At 36.0% G+C, this 15,741-nt stretch overlaps 1 protein-coding gene across 1 annotated transcript in view; it reads left to right on the plus strand.

Annotated features, from left to right (window-relative positions):
* The window catches only part of DPH6 (diphthamine biosynthesis 6), a 186,333-nt gene that overhangs the window by 70,791 nt on the left and 99,801 nt on the right, over positions 1-15,741 (plus strand). Inside the window, 4 exon segments of the mRNA XM_056493602.1 lie at positions 4,748-4,898; positions 5,791-5,922; positions 9,696-9,825; positions 14,102-14,276. Coding sequence (XP_056349577.1) covers positions 4,748-4,898; positions 5,791-5,922; positions 9,696-9,825; positions 14,102-14,276 — 588 coding nt within the window.

Raw genomic sequence — 15,741 nt, forward strand, 5'->3', positions numbered from 1 at the left:
CATGGGAAACTGCAGCTCCTGAAGTCTGAATAGTACAGAATTAGAGGGTATAATGTGGTTTTTCTTCTACACTTTGCAGAAGAAAGGAGCCCATTTGCCTGTAAGAGATACAGGAATCATGACTGCTGCTGCTTTTTCTTATAGCAGGCATTTCATTACATTACCTATTATAAACTGATATTGTGTTTTCCTGTCTGTGAAAGATCTTGACCTTGTAGCTGGAAGTGCAAGCAGTTTGCCCTGTTAAATGGCAGGAGATCTATTGTGCACATTTTGGAGAAGATTTTAAAAACACTTGTAGGGTATTGTAACTTGCACACTTGTAAATTCAGAAAAGGTTATTAGGAGATATTTGCATGCCATGTGTACTAAAGGCACATGATCCTATAGGTTATATATGATTTAATATTGTAGCCTATTTCTGTCCAGTTCCTCATTATTTTAGTTAATCTACAATTAGGACTTTAGCTGTAGAATTAGACTTTGTCAGTAATGTCAGAGGAAATAGGAAGGAATTTCAAGTTTCAAAACATGTTTTGTTGGTGACATTGTTAGTAGCATTTTTTGCATACTTCATCATCATTGAACAATACTTCTCCTAGGCAAGCTTTAGTTTCTCTTCTGCATCCTAAGAATATAGATAACCCTTGTAATTTTGTTTTCAAAACTTGATAATGAATATAACAAAACTTTTTTTTGTGCTTTGATTTATTCCAAACACTTAGACAATAAATAAAGGGTTTTCTACTCTATTTGATTGCAGATTCAGTCCAGTTTTCTGAGGAAAGATAATTTTTAGTTCTCTTTGTAATGTAGATACTTTATTTGAAAGTATTTTGGAATAAAGGACTTTCTTTCCTATGATTCTGTGTATTGTACCCAAAATAATGCAAGATGCATATGATCTCTCTCATTTTATTTATTTAAAGGAGTTCTGTTATCAAGGTACATCACAAAGAATAAATAGATTATGATAATCTTTTGTCTTCTGAGATCTCTGCTCCACTGTATCCTCATTGCTTCTCAGTGGGAGAGTTATCAGTTTTAGAATTGTGTTGTGATAGGTTTTTATACCAGTTTCTGTAGCAGCGAATATAAGCTTTTTAAAAAGACAATCTGTTGTTTTCATAAAAGACCACTGCATGGAATTTCAGCTATATCAGTCAAAGTCCTAGCTCCAAGGCTTTTTCAACAGGAGAATTTGGATCTTGGAACACTCGTGCATTTGCTTAACTTCATTCTGAGCGCACTTGCATCAATGACATGAGTTATGTGAATATAGTTAAGTGTATGCATGCATGCAGGCTCTGATCCAAAATTAGGTTGGTATCACAATGTACAGTGGGTGTGGGAGAAACTGTGTAACAAATGGGAAAATATATTGCTTCTGTGAAGTAACATGAAAATGTTATGCGATAAAATAGGTTCTGTAAGATTTAATTAAAATGTCATTATAGCAAGCTTGATTTTTTCTTTTTAAAGTGATGAGAATATTATTCAGGGAAAGTTGCTCTGTTTGTGGCAGTCTATAAGTTTTAGCTTCTTAGATTGCTTCCTCTGTTGAGCGGAAGACCAACATTTGTATGGATTTAAATATAGCTACTGAACAGAGTATGGCAGCTCTGCTTAGGCTGGCATTGAGCCTGTTGTTCCTCGAGTGCCAGGTTCCACACCTAATACTTCTGCTCTAGCCTGCACCTGTGCTGCTGTGGGAAGTGATGGATTACCAATGTTTTTGGAGCCTTGAATGAGTCATTGTGATGTATCATAGGCATTGAAATCAACAGGCATCCCTAATTTTTTCATAGACTTTGCATCTTATAAGAGATTTCTGACATTTCACAATAATTTCCAAAAATTTTTCAACTGACAGGCTTTTGTTTATGTGTGGAAGCAAAGATGTATAATTTTATTTATCCCAGTGAAGAAATATTGATAGAAGCTAAATTATGTGTAAAATATGAAGTTACTTAGGAAAAAGGGATGTGACTGCAGATTATATGAAAATTTCACGTGGCATTAGTTTGGGATATTTGTAGCATTAAAAAATTACAAAGCTACGGGGGAGTTCTCTAGGTTATACCAAGCCAATTGTGATAGAGTCTGTGAGGGTTACTCCATGATTTTTTATGAAGCACATCTTCCAAAAGTCATGTTTAGAAATGTAGATGAAAGCATTTTAACTGATGGCATAAAAATGGAATAGATGCTCTTTTCACGTTCACTTGAAGAGCATTTAAATTTGGTCCTCCAGGTTAGGGAATGGAGAGAAATTCTAGATCTTTAAGAGCAGCCTCAGAAGATATTTGTATCTCTAGATCTGTTCAAAAGTGGTAATGTAAAGCTTAATAAAAGTGAGTAAAAAATGGCAAACTTTTTCCTTTAAAATCCAGGTGATGTAAAAACAGAACCCAAAGCAGCAGTGTGGTGGCATCATTCACCTCACCATGTCTGTGCATGTGTACTTGGGGGTGGGACCAAGAGCTGCAAACTCTGCATATGCTATATTAGAACTCCTCTGAATCCCTGTGCTACAATGTAAATTGATTGTTTCATGGTGGATGCTAAGAATTACTCAGTGAAAGCAATTTATTTAGTAAAACAACAATTTGCAAGAAGCAAGTGGCAGCAGCACGTGATGCTGCTATACAGTCTGTATATCTCCATGAAATGGAGCTGTCTCGTAGATAAAAAAACCTCAAAACTTTTAAAATAATTTAATTTTCTTGATTCTTGTAGCTTAAACCATCTTAAGATCTTTTTCAATTAGAGATTTGTGTTCCTGCTTCTCTAATTTTTAAGTCATACCTGAAGGCTTAGGAGCAATCAGGCATCCCTCTGGGTAATGGCAAAATGCAGCCACTGATGGCAGTAGTCAAAGGTGTAATTCAATTAGTGGGAAATGGTACAGATGCTGCTAGATGCTTGTCTATTGTAATGTTGGAATGTGTGTCATGTTTGTGCTAAATTGCAGTTTTTGTCTGGGCTGTTATGTTACATCTTCTTGACTTCTTCTAACCTCTGATGTACAATTGATTAATGTAGACTATTGCCCTGACTTTCATGTCTTTCGTGGAGGAATGAATAAAATGAAGTCAAATCAAAGAACATCAGCCTCTCTTAGATAATAGACTTAGTGTTTGCAGTGCTTATAAAACTACCTGTGACCTCTTTTAGAGCCAGCAGAACTGAGTTTCCTCTCACAGATAGCGATCTTTTTGTAATTTAGCCTTTCCTTAAAATTTCCAAATGCACTCCTTTAACTTAACTAGATCCTTTTTCACTTCAGTGAAATCAAATATTGACATAAGAGTTATTATAAATTTCTGATACGTACTATGTTTTTTGTCCTTTTTTCCCTGACCTTTTTGTGATTAATATGAAGAGAAACCTTTAATGTTGCACTGTGTTTTATTTTCCACAGGAAAGAAAAAATATATAGTAAAATAAAATATAATAAAATTTCTTAATTATATAATGTTAATATTCTTTTTTTATGATCTTTTGTATAGAACATGAATTTATCAGCTAAAAGAATATTCAGCAGTTTCTATTCCCTATTTAAGCGTTGCCAAATGTTTCATGTTTTGTTAACTTTTTATCTTGCCTTATTTGGATTTAATATAATTTTTGCGAATAAGAATCCTGCAGTAAAATGCACATTTTAGACACTACATGAAATTTGAGATCTTTGGGAAGAAAAGTAATTGATAGAATCTGACATTACAGCATGCAATGGTGTTTGATTAGGGTTTCTAGGTAAATTCTGTCATAATGCATATTGCTTTTAGATAGACAAGTGATATTACCCCAGCTAGTCCAAAAGTCAACGTGCTCTGCAGATTAGACTGATTGGAAAATCAGATGAGAGAGAGTAAGGGTTCTGATTGCTCTAAAATTAGGAAGCAAACAAAAAAAAAACACAAAAAATGCATGTTGTAATTATGTGGCATGTTGAAAATATAATGAGCACAGAATTGTTGAAGACGGGTCAGTAAGTACTCTGCTTTAAAAGGTACAGTCGGTAGTTTTCGCTTCCTGGTCCTGAAAAAGCATTTGGGAAGAATGATTTTCCTTCCTTGTCAAGAGATTACTTCAATGTATAGATCTTGGGAAATGCATTTTTCTGTTAACTCATACCAGAGCATTTGATGGAAAGGGTAGTCTCTGTGAGATAATAGAGATTTTTTTTTTTTTTACATGGGCTGCCTTCATTCATTGTTCCAAAATGTTTTAAAACTTTCTTATTAGTCTTTTGCTTTATTTCATGTAATGACAAGGTTAATTATAAAATCATTGCTTTTCTAAATTATGTTCACTTAGTTTATACTATTTTTTTACAACCTAGTTGTCTTGTATATAATTGTGGGATACCATTTCTTCATAATAGTATTCTTTCTGTCTTTATTATTGGATCTCATAATTTTTCATACCTACTGTCCTCAGTACTGTCCTAAGACTTTCTTATCTTTTCTCTTCCATTTGATATATCAACAGGAGTACATTATTTTTTGCCAGTTCTGCAATCTAATGGGAAGTCTAATCTAATCTAATCTAATCTAATCTAATCTAATCTAATCTAATCTAATCTAATCCAATGCTATTCTTTCTTGAATTGTTCTATGGTGTGTACTGTTGAGGTATAGTATTTTTGGTAACTTAAAAATATATTTGAATGGTAAAATGTGCTAATTCACTGTCTGGCATGTTGTTTACTTGCTTATTTTATAATGTTTGTCTCAAGCAGGAAGAATCCTTGGGTACTTGTGTGGTCAGTAGGTGTTCTTGTGAGATAAACTGCATGGATGATGATATTTTCCTTTCATCAGATGAGTGTGAACCACAGAAAAATATTCCTGTCATCTGGAAGGCTTTGAAACATAACTCTTTGGATTTCAGTGAGTTTTGCACAGTTTTTTAAAAAAAACTAGATAAAAAGATTGACTCTTTCATGCCAGGTGGACTATGCTAATTACTATACAAGCACTCCTGAAAAAAATGTGCTTGACCCGTACCAATAATTCTGAAAAAAGAGATCCTACTAGAATGCATTTTTTCTGATAATATTCAATAGATCTATAGAAGTGAAGCATTTTGAGTTAATTTACAGAAGCATAACATGTTTTTTTTTCTTTCTTTCTCTCCCTCTTCCTTTCCCTCTCCTCCTCCTGGATATACCACAACATTTCTGTTACACTATGTACATAGATGGGTAAACTTCCTGAAAACTAAGTTTCACTGCTAACAGTGTTTGGTTATTGAACAGTGTTTAGGTCTTTGGTATTTCTTGAATATGAATAAGTGCCTGGTGGGCTTTAAAAATGTCTAAACATGTTATGCATTTGCAAAGATTATCAGAACCAGGTTAAGCACCTAACTTCCATTAAAATTTGGCATACAAGTTTGGAAATCTGTTTTCATGCCACTTGGATACTTTTGAAAATTTTAGTTTTTCAGTGTCACATCTTGTGCCAAGTCTGTAACCAAAAAGGTCAAGAAATTGTAAAAGATTAGCAGAAATGGCAAGGAGGAGAAAAAGTACTGAAATTCTCAGCTAATGTGCTATTTGCATGCGTATTTTGTGGAAGCAGTATTGGAGAAGGATTTGGAGTTTTACTGCCAGAACACATACTTTTATATCTGTTTGTAAATACTTTTGAAGATGTTTTTACAGTTTTTGGATTTCTTATCTTTCAAAGTTCTTTTTCCTTAAACTATTTAAAATGTATCCTTGGTTAATCTGAAACCTTTCATTGTTATAATCATAGTTCTTTTCTTCATTTCCCATAGCTAAGAAATTTCAAAATTCAGGAAAATCCCTGAGTGGTTACCAGTGGTTTTCAAGTATCACTGCCCACTTCCTTCCATCAAAGGATAAAAATGCTGAAGATGCAGCACGGGAAGCATTTTCATCTCTCAGAGGTGCTTTATTCAGTTAATCCATAATCCGCTGTCATTGATTGTGTTTTTAATATGGTCTTAAGGACGAATCTGTATCTCCATGTGGTTTTATAACTTTATATGTTGTGGTTGTTGGTTTGCCATCTCCTTTTGCATTTGATTGGAACCTTTGATATCAAGACTGCCACCTTTAATATTTAACACATCATAATTTGACTGTCTTTGAAGGCCCTGGAAAGCCAGATTACAGTTGATATCCCTGTGAAAACACTGTTTCCACAGTACTTGCTCACTTTATACTATTCTTGAAATATAGAGTGTGTGTGAGCATGTATGCATGGTATAGAGGCTGTCTATTTGCTAAAACACATTTGTAGCTTCCATAATATTAAATTAAGTTTTCTAGAAAGCTGATATACATTTTGGCATCTAGGATTAGGTCAGTAGCAGTAAATCTCATTTATATTCCTAATGTAAAGGCAAAATTGCTGTCTTGGGGATCATGAAATCCAGGTTACTTACAAGATTCTGACATTTAAAATAAAATGTTCATGTTTCTGTTTTTCATTCTAAAGTTTAGGTGAAGTATGTTTGTACAGGTTTCTTTTCATTCACAAAAATGGAAATAATTTTTAATATATAAATGGGTAAACTCATGTTCTGGTTTATGAATTTGCCTCAGATATTGTTCTATCATATCGTATTTTTTTACATGTCCAGCTCAATATTCATGATTGAATATAGAATGATAAAGAAACCCTAGAATTCTTTGTCAGAAGCAAAGTTCTACTTGGTAGAAGGTCATTAAGCTAGTTTGTGATAGTTTGGAAATCAGCAAGGTGGAGATGATCAGACTTTTACTGAAAAAGGCAATAGATTTTAGTGTAAATCTTCATATAATCTATGAAGTGAAGCAAGAGGGTTGTGGAGCTTTTTTCTTTTCCTCATTTTATTTGAATGGAAGTTTACTTGTACAAACATTATGTAATTTTGCCTTAGCATCTGCCAAAAAAGGTTATGTCTGACTAGTGCAGTGGCCCATTTCTTTCAACAGATTACTTGCATTACCTGTGTGATGGCAGGAAAAAAAGTAATTTTCTGATCCTTTGCAGAAAATTTCAGTTCTCACTTCTCTTTTAGTTATTCTCCTTTTGAAAGTGGGTGTAGAAACTGAATGAATTATGGTTCTGCCACGACAAACAAAATAATTTGTTTCTGATAACTTAATCTGCAAATTTGCACAAGGCTTTTTCTAAACACGTACTTTGAGTCTGTTTAGCAGTTCAGCTACACTGTGGTGAGAATGGAAGAAGCACAGTATGTTTAAACTCTGCTGGGTTAACTGATTTAACCCCCTCTAAAGTAAATGGGTGCTGACAAAAGGATTTGGAAATGGAAATTTATTACTAGATGCCAAGAAATATTCTGTAGAATGGATGGAATTCTATGAAGCCAAGAATGGGAGGGAATGCACTATATTGCTGCTTATACATTTGTTTTCTCAAACATATTAAACTTTTTTTTGTTAGATGTAATTGGAAGGTGACAAAGATTGCTTTGCTTTATATACTATAAAGCAGCTCTGGTGTAGTTGTCTCATGGCAAAGTTTCATAAGCTTGAAGGAAACTGTGGATTTTTATTACATTAAAACAGGCTAAAGTTCTTAAATGCTACTTCCTGTAGACAGTTTGGATACTGTCTACAGGAAGTAGAATTTTGTGGCTCTCAGCTAAGGATTCTGGATAACCTCTTAATAAAAAACAAACAAGAAATCCCCAACAGAACAAAAACCAACCAACGAACCAACCAAAATTACTTCAGTCAATGTAACCTTTTGAAGCAGTTCTGCTTAAGGGTGAGTCTAACCTGATCATATTCTATAAATTATTAGAAACCATGAATGGTTAGAAATTCAACAGAAAGTCTGTAAGGTTTCCCTGTATAACCAGGACATATGCAATGTAATGGTTCTGTCCCTGAAAAACTGAAGTTGTGAAGAGCTCAAGAACTTGCTAACCAGTTCATTATGTATGCCTTTCTACTAGAGAGAGCGTTTTGGGAGTCAATTTTGTTTTGATTATAAGCTGGAGAGAAGTTACTTCCTGCCGTTCCTCTCATCCATGCAATGGAAAAAGGGATAGTACTTTTACTTAGGGGATTTTTTAAAAATAAAGGTGGAAATTATGAATTTACCCAAATCAATGCCTCCACCTTACTCTGTGTTCACAAATTACAGTTAGTTTGTTGGCTCATATATTTTAAATTTAGAGTGGAGATGTTTGTGAGTGCAGAGGTATGTATCAGTTGATTGAGGGGTTTTTTCCCCCTCCAGTATTCCATATAATGCTGTAGAACTTTTAACTGCAGACCTTTCTGCTTGACTAAAGTGCTGGCTGGAAAGTTGAGAATTGCCCTCTTTTCCTCTGTAACTGAGGATATAACAGCTGATATTGATCTAGTGATTGCTATCAGGTAGCATTCAAATACATTTCTGTTTCCATACAGAATACCATTGTATGCTAATTTATCAGCTGATATTTCTGGATATGTATTTTGATTTCATAGGAGATCTATGTCAATTGCTATATAATCTCTTATATCACTTTCTTTTCTGTAAATGAGAATTCCCCTTTTCAGATTGCTATTATTATTGGCAGTATGGCTAAGTAAAGCTGGGACATTTAGAAAAAAATTCAGTGTTGGTGCAACCAAACGAATCTTTGTGAAAATGTGCAAAATTCTGAACTGTCTTTAAAAGCATTGAAAATTTTTACATGAAAACTATGTTTCTCACTAAGGCAACAACCTTCAGAGATTGTCTTTATCCCCTTGTACTTCTCAATTGAAAAACAAGTCTATACATGTGCACACTGTAACATTAAAGGCTAAGATCCCCAAAATAACACTGAGAAGAACTTTACATGGCTTATTTAAATTAGGTCACAGAGTACTCTCTCATTATATATGCTCTATATTCAGAGAAGATTTTGTCTTCATTTGCTTTCTGTTGCTCATGAGCTACAAAGGAGACACTGCAGAGCTGATCACATATCTAGTTATGTGGTTGATTATATAAGAATAATGCATTCTCTCTGAGCACTGTGACTGAAATATTCTATGTATACACATTCAGATGATCTTGAATTCTGAGTATGTCTTCTTTAGCTGTCTGCTTGAGCTTTCCTCTGCTCTCATCCTTCCTTCATTTCTCCTGTGGCACTTTTGTTTCCTATTGTCTGTCTTGCCATTGGTGATTCTTTGTTTATGCACAAATTATTATTGCAGTGAGAGTTTTTAAAAACAGCTTAGACAAGCATCCCTCTGGAATGGCATATAAATATTTGATCTCTTCCTTGAAGATGGCTATTGTCCCTTCCAGTTCTGTATTTTTGTGATTCAAATCCTTTGTCTGCTACTAGCTGTCACAGAACAAGAACCTCACCCCAAGCTCCTCCAAGACAATCAAACTTATGGATTCAAGTAATTCAGGCTGTAACATACCTACATGCATGAATGCTTTATGTGTTTTCATGGGGCAAGAATTCACTGTTCAGAGTGGATAAAATTTATTTTGTAGTCTGCTTCTGTATATTTGTAAAACTAATATGAGAAAGAATATAATGGAAGAAGGAAATACTAATGGGGATATAGGTAGTGTATTACTAAATCTTCAGTCAAGTTTAGGCAACAGTTAGGTTATTGCCAGTTGGTTTTGCTAACCATGATACCCATGCTATCTTTGTGCACGCATTTAAAATATTTTCTTTAACAGCTATTTTTTTTTATCCTGCAGCTAATTTGACTTCAGAGGGATTGAAACTGAAGGATATTATTTTGGTTCATCTATATATGAAGAGCATGAAAGATTTCAGTATTATAAACTCAGTTTATGTGACAGAATTTGATTTGTGTCCACCAGCAAGGTAGGATTAGATTACTGCTTTAGTGTATTTATGATGCACTGTAATAGACTGAATTATTGTTGCCATATTTGTGGAGCATTTTGCCAAATGTTTGTGTCTCACAGAAGAAGACTTTAGCTGCCTTTTGGAGTATTAACATCACAGCTGCTCATGTCAAAAACACTAGGGTTAGAAATTCCTGCTTTAATACATACCATAAGGTTTACAAATGCTCCCCCATACGGACTTACAGAAGGATCATACATGGTTTGCAAGTCTTGGTTCTTTTTTGACTTGATTGAAGTGACAACTGTTTGTATTGCTGGGACTTTATTTGCTTTTCTTTTCTGTTTATATCCCTTGACCTTTTGGCAGTGCTTCTCTGAATGCAGCCCAGGATATCATCTACTGTCTTTGCCACAAGGTCATGCTGTTGGCTCATATGCAAGTTCGTGTCCATCAGGAACCTCCAATCCTTCTCCATAAAGCTGCTTTTTAGCCAGTGGGCCCGCAGAATGTACTGGACCTTGAATTTGTTCCTTCCCCAGGTGTAGGACTTGCAGGTTCTTCTTGCTGAATTTCATCAGGTTCCTGTGTGCCTGTTTCTTCATCCTGTCAATATCCATGTGGATGGCAACTTGCCAAGGATACAGTCTGCCCCATCATGCAGATTATGAATGAAGATGTGAACAGGAGTGGACCCAGTATAAGCTCCTCGTTGTTCACCTGTGAGAGTCTGTGCCACTGATCCCACCCACTGGGCCTGGCTGTTCAGCCAGTTTTCACTCCACCTCACTCTCTGCTCATCTGGCCCCAACGCCAACAATTTCTCTATGAGTGTGTTACAGGAGAAAATGTCAAAAGCATTATGGCTTCCAAAAAGTGATGAGGTCTGGAACCCTCTAGGTCTTTGTGACAAATGTTACTCACCTTGTTCTATTTATTTTGTTAAATACAAAAGCAAAATTATTTTCTGAGCAGTTGCTTGGGATTCACATCATGAGATACTGACAGTTATTTCAAAACTATATTTAGGCCTTTTCTTTTCTTCCCCTACTTATATGCACTTGGCTCTGGTTGAGAGCAGCTACTGCATTATCTTTGGCTCAATCTGGTTATTCTTAATGTCTTGTGTTTCCCTCAGATAATCACACTAGCTGGGTAGCTTAGCTGCACTTCCATGTTCAGTAAGAATTCAAATATCAAAAGAAATTACATTGATGATAACACTATTATTCATGGATACACAAAGTGTATTTTTTTCAATATCTGTTGTACAAAATCTTCTGTTTTGTGTCCAAGTCTACATCTGACATAATGAAACTGCTTAGTAGTTTAGGTGTGCACTATGTGATTCCTGTGTTATTTGGGTGTGGTGGATTTGTTTTCCATTGGAAATTGGTTAAAAAAACACCTAGGCTATGAAATTTTTCTTTTTTAAAAAAGATATGTGTTAAACTAGTTTTCTGTTTGTATTTTTTATTGCCTTTGTCAAAATGGCTTATTTTTTTTACAGTAATTTGTAATTTTTTACAGTAATTTCTTATGCTTCTGAGATAATATGCTGAGAATGCAGAACAGATATAGCTTGAAAAATTTCATTTGAATCATAGGTTAATACAGATTGCAAGGGGCCTCTGCAGGTCATCTAGTCCAATCCTGCACTAAAAGCAGGGTCAACCGTGTGGTCATACCTCTTGTCTTCTTCATATTTTTAAAACCAACTGTTCAGCAATTTTCTAATGAAAATTCCTATATTTTATACTCTTATTGCAGAATATGAAGTATAACAGAGGTTTGTGAATTTTAAGTATAGCAAGACAAATAGTTCAAAGATACTGTTAAGATAATCATCACATTCCACTACACTGCCTGGGTGTCAGACCCAAGACAAGCAGGGAGAGGCTTTAGGATGCTGACTTTAGGCCAGGATTATTAAATCAGAGAGAAATGGGAGGCTGTGTATGTCTTCAGAGGAGGGATCTAATACCAGCCATAAACTACACAAAATTATTCTCCACTCCTACATGTTGTAGGTTCTCTTTGTAATACTCCTCACAATTTAACTTTTATATCTTATGCTTGCATGTTTTACACATTTGCATAGCCAGCTACGTAGCCAGTAAAATAACAAGGTAGAAGGGTTAGAAAGCTGCAGGAAAATGGCTTTTTAGTTTTATTTTCATGGAGCAAACAGGTTTCAGAGCATCATAGAATATCCTGAGTAGGAAGGTACCTACAAGGATTGTCAAAGTCTGGCTTGTGATCCTACACAGGACACCTTAAGAGTCACACCATGTGCCTGAGAGCATTTTCCAAGCGCTTCTTGAGCTCTGTCAGGCTGGTGCTGTGTCTTCTCTGGGGAGCCTATTCCAGTGCCCAAGAACCCTCTGTATGAAGAACCTTTACCTAATATCCATCCTAAACCTCCCCTGACAGAGCTTCAGGCTATTCCCTTGGGTCCTGTCACTGTGAGTGCAGAGGAGAGATGCCTGCCTCTCCTCTTCCCCTCATGAGGAAGCTGTAACTGCAATGAGGTGTCCCTGAATCTCCTTCAGGCTGAACAGACCAAGTGACCACAGCTGCTCCTCCTATGGCTTCCCCTCCAGGCCCTTCACAATCTTCATAGCCCTCCCTTGGATGCTCTCTAGCACTTTATATCTTTTCATACTTTGGCTCTCAGAGCTGCCCCCAGCACTGGAGGTGAGGCTGCCCCAGCTCAGAGCAGAGCAGGACAATCCCCTCCCTTGCCTGGCTGTGATGCTGTGCCTGATGAACCCCAGGACACACTCAGCCCTCCTGGCTGCCAGGGCACTGCTGATTCATGTTCAACTTGCCACAGACCAGGGTGCTCAGGTCCCTTTCCACAGCACTGCATTTATGTTGCATATTTGTCTATGTTGCATTTTGTCCTGAAGAAAAATTATACAGCAGTTTGCATGGTTGCATCATTGCATTATGTACAGAGGCCTGGTTGTGGAAGTTCTCACAAGTGGTATGCTGGAAGCACTGACTCGGGTGTGGATCTGCAATAAATTTGCAAAATTGTCTTGAAAATTTACCAGCCCAAGCAGAAAATTCATTCATCCATGCTTGTGATGATGGTAATGAGGAAAAACTACTATATTTACATGTGGGAGGTGAGGAGAAAAATAGTTTTCTTGGAAGAAATAAGCAAGATGGGAAGAATTTTATAAGGCTGTTACATGATATGTAAAGAGAACAAGTAATTTTTTTGTTGGATTCCTGCTGGGAGCTAAATGACTTTTCTATGCATGGACTGCAAATATAATTATTTTTCAGGCTTTGAAATGTTGATTTCCCTGCATAGCCCCTCAATCCCCCTGCTTTTTAACTGGCCACATGCAACACACGTCTGTCTGTTCATCAAGGCACTCAGTCTTCCTTGGAGGAAACAGAAGTGAACTTTATAAATGAATGCTTAAGTAGATTTTGAGTCCTGTCATATGTTTGTATCTGTCATGCAACTTAAAGTATAGCAGAAAAATGTGCTAGTATTACAGATAACCTGTGAGAAGGTTGTAAAGGAACTATAAGCTGCTGCTTTTCAGAAAACTTTGACACTGTCTCTCTCGGCATCCTCATAGGCAAACTCAGGAAGTGTGGACTGCATGAGTGGACAGAGAGGTGGATTGAGAACTGGCTGAACAGCAGATCCCAGAGGGTTATAATCAGTGGCACAGGGTCTAGTTGGACTAGTTGGACTTGGGGCACTGTCACTAATAGTGACATATTTGGCCCAGTATTGTTTAATTTACTCATCAGTGCCTTGGATGAAGGTGCAGATCCCTCCTCAGCAAGTTCACTGGTGACACCAATCTGGAAGAGTGGCCAGTACCCCAGAGGGCTGTGCAGCCCTGCAGAAGGACCTTGACATGTTGGAGAGATGGGGAGAGAACTGTCTGAGATTCAGCCAAGGCAAAGGCAGGGTCCTGCACTGGGCAGGAATAACCCCATGGACCAGCACAGCCTGGAGACTGGAGTGCTGGGAAGCAGCCTGCAAAGAAGGAGCTGGGAGTCCTGGTGGACAAGAAGCTGTCTGTGAGCAGTGTCCTTGAGGAGATAACACTGTTAATGCTAGCAGGTTATTGCAATGCTCTTAACTTCTTTATATGATCCTGGCAAAATTTCCTTTTTTTTGTCCAGACAAAAAAAAAAAAAAAAAAAAAAAAAAAAAAAAAAAAAAAAAAAAAAAAAAAAAAAAGTGGAAAATAAATGTTGGGATTTGGTTCAAGCAAACTTCTGTTTGAAAAAGATAATTATCTTGTGTTTTCAGAGTATGTGTGGAAACACTGTTACCTGATGGAGTGCTGTTTTGCATTGACTGCCTTGCACATAAGGATGACAAGGCAGCAGATGATGTAGTACATGATGAAAAGCTGGTCATGCACGTACAGAGCATTTCCCACTGGGCACCTGCCAGCATAGGACCTTACAGTCAGTCCATCAAGGTAGGATTTTTTGTTACTACATGTGAAATGTATGCTACTTTACTGAAAGGAACACAGTTATGAAGTCTCTTTCTCTCTCTTCATTTTCTCTATGCACAAAAGAAAATGTGTGGGAAAAAAAAGCATTTTGAATTTATGTTTTTAAGACTTGTAGGCCACTTACCTCTCATCAGTTCTTCATTTTGTGATAATAACACTGGTTAAATTATTATTTTCAGAGAATCTCAAGAACAGCATACTTCTGTTGTACATTATAATTAGACAAAAAACCTGTCATACATATACTATTATAGTCTGCCTAGAATATAGACAGAATTTAGGAACAGCTGAGGATATTTCAGTTTCCTTATTAAAGCTCTAACTTTTTTATAGGTAGAGTCAATTCTAAAATTCTTGTTTAATTAAATCTCTTTTGAGGCTTGTGGTTCTGCTTAACCATTTAAAAGATCATCAAGGTTGAAGAGCCATTCTGTTTTTCAAAATAATAACAAACTGAACAGAATATTACATACTCTTTAAAAAAATGGACTAAAGTATTGTGGAAAAGTGGATCAAAAATTTGCATTAAAAATTTTTTCCTAATATTTTCTGTCTAGCTAGTACCAGTCTGACAAAGATTAAAATAATAAGCTTTGTGTCTTTGTTATTTGGAGAAGCTTCTCTTACATCACAACTAATCTCCATATCCTGGAACTGCCATCAACTAAGTTTAGAAAAGTGTGCAAACTGAAAATTACTTTAGTAACCCAATGCAAAATTTCATGTTGCAGCTTTCCATAGGCAGGTACTGGCAGATCTTCTGGTGGTGTGGGACAGTCAGCAACCCAAGGAAAAGTTCATATCTCCTCAAGGGTAGTGTAGCCAGTAGCACTGGTCAGCAATTCAAATATTAAGGAAAATTTCCCTCTGGTTTTGTTTTGTTGTGTTTTGTTTTGCTTTGTTTTCTTCTACCCCAAGAGAACATTTTAGTTAAGCAACATTATTTTCCCTTACAGTGTAAAATAAGTATTTTTACTTTTAAAAATTACCACAGGAGTAAAGTAATAGTAATGAAAATCTGTACCTCTGCTACAGGATCACTCACTTATGTTGTCCTTTATGTCTGTGTTCTGTCTCTAGTTCTCAAACACCTGTAGGAGGAATTGATAGTATACATGGCAGCCATATTTTTATTTTTCCTTTGCCAGATTTTGCCTTACTGCTTCCAACAATACATTTCATCTGAGTATCAATATTTAACACTCTGGTTTTGCCTTGCTAAGAATTTTTGACTTTTGGTAACATTTTCATTCTGAAGAGCTTGATACAGTACATGTCAAATATACTGGAACAAATAAGCATTTTAGTAAATGTTTTTAATATTTAAACATTTTTTCTTTCTAAAATAGTATATAAAAGATATAACTTATAAAACCGTTTCATAAGAAAACATCACAGAGGAGTGTATCAGTGTATAAGCTCTTAA

The sequence above is a fragment of the Oenanthe melanoleuca genome, chromosome 5, assembly GCF_029582105.1.
Source record: "Oenanthe melanoleuca isolate GR-GAL-2019-014 chromosome 5, OMel1.0, whole genome shotgun sequence".
NCBI lineage: Eukaryota > Metazoa > Chordata > Aves > Passeriformes > Muscicapidae > Oenanthe > Oenanthe melanoleuca.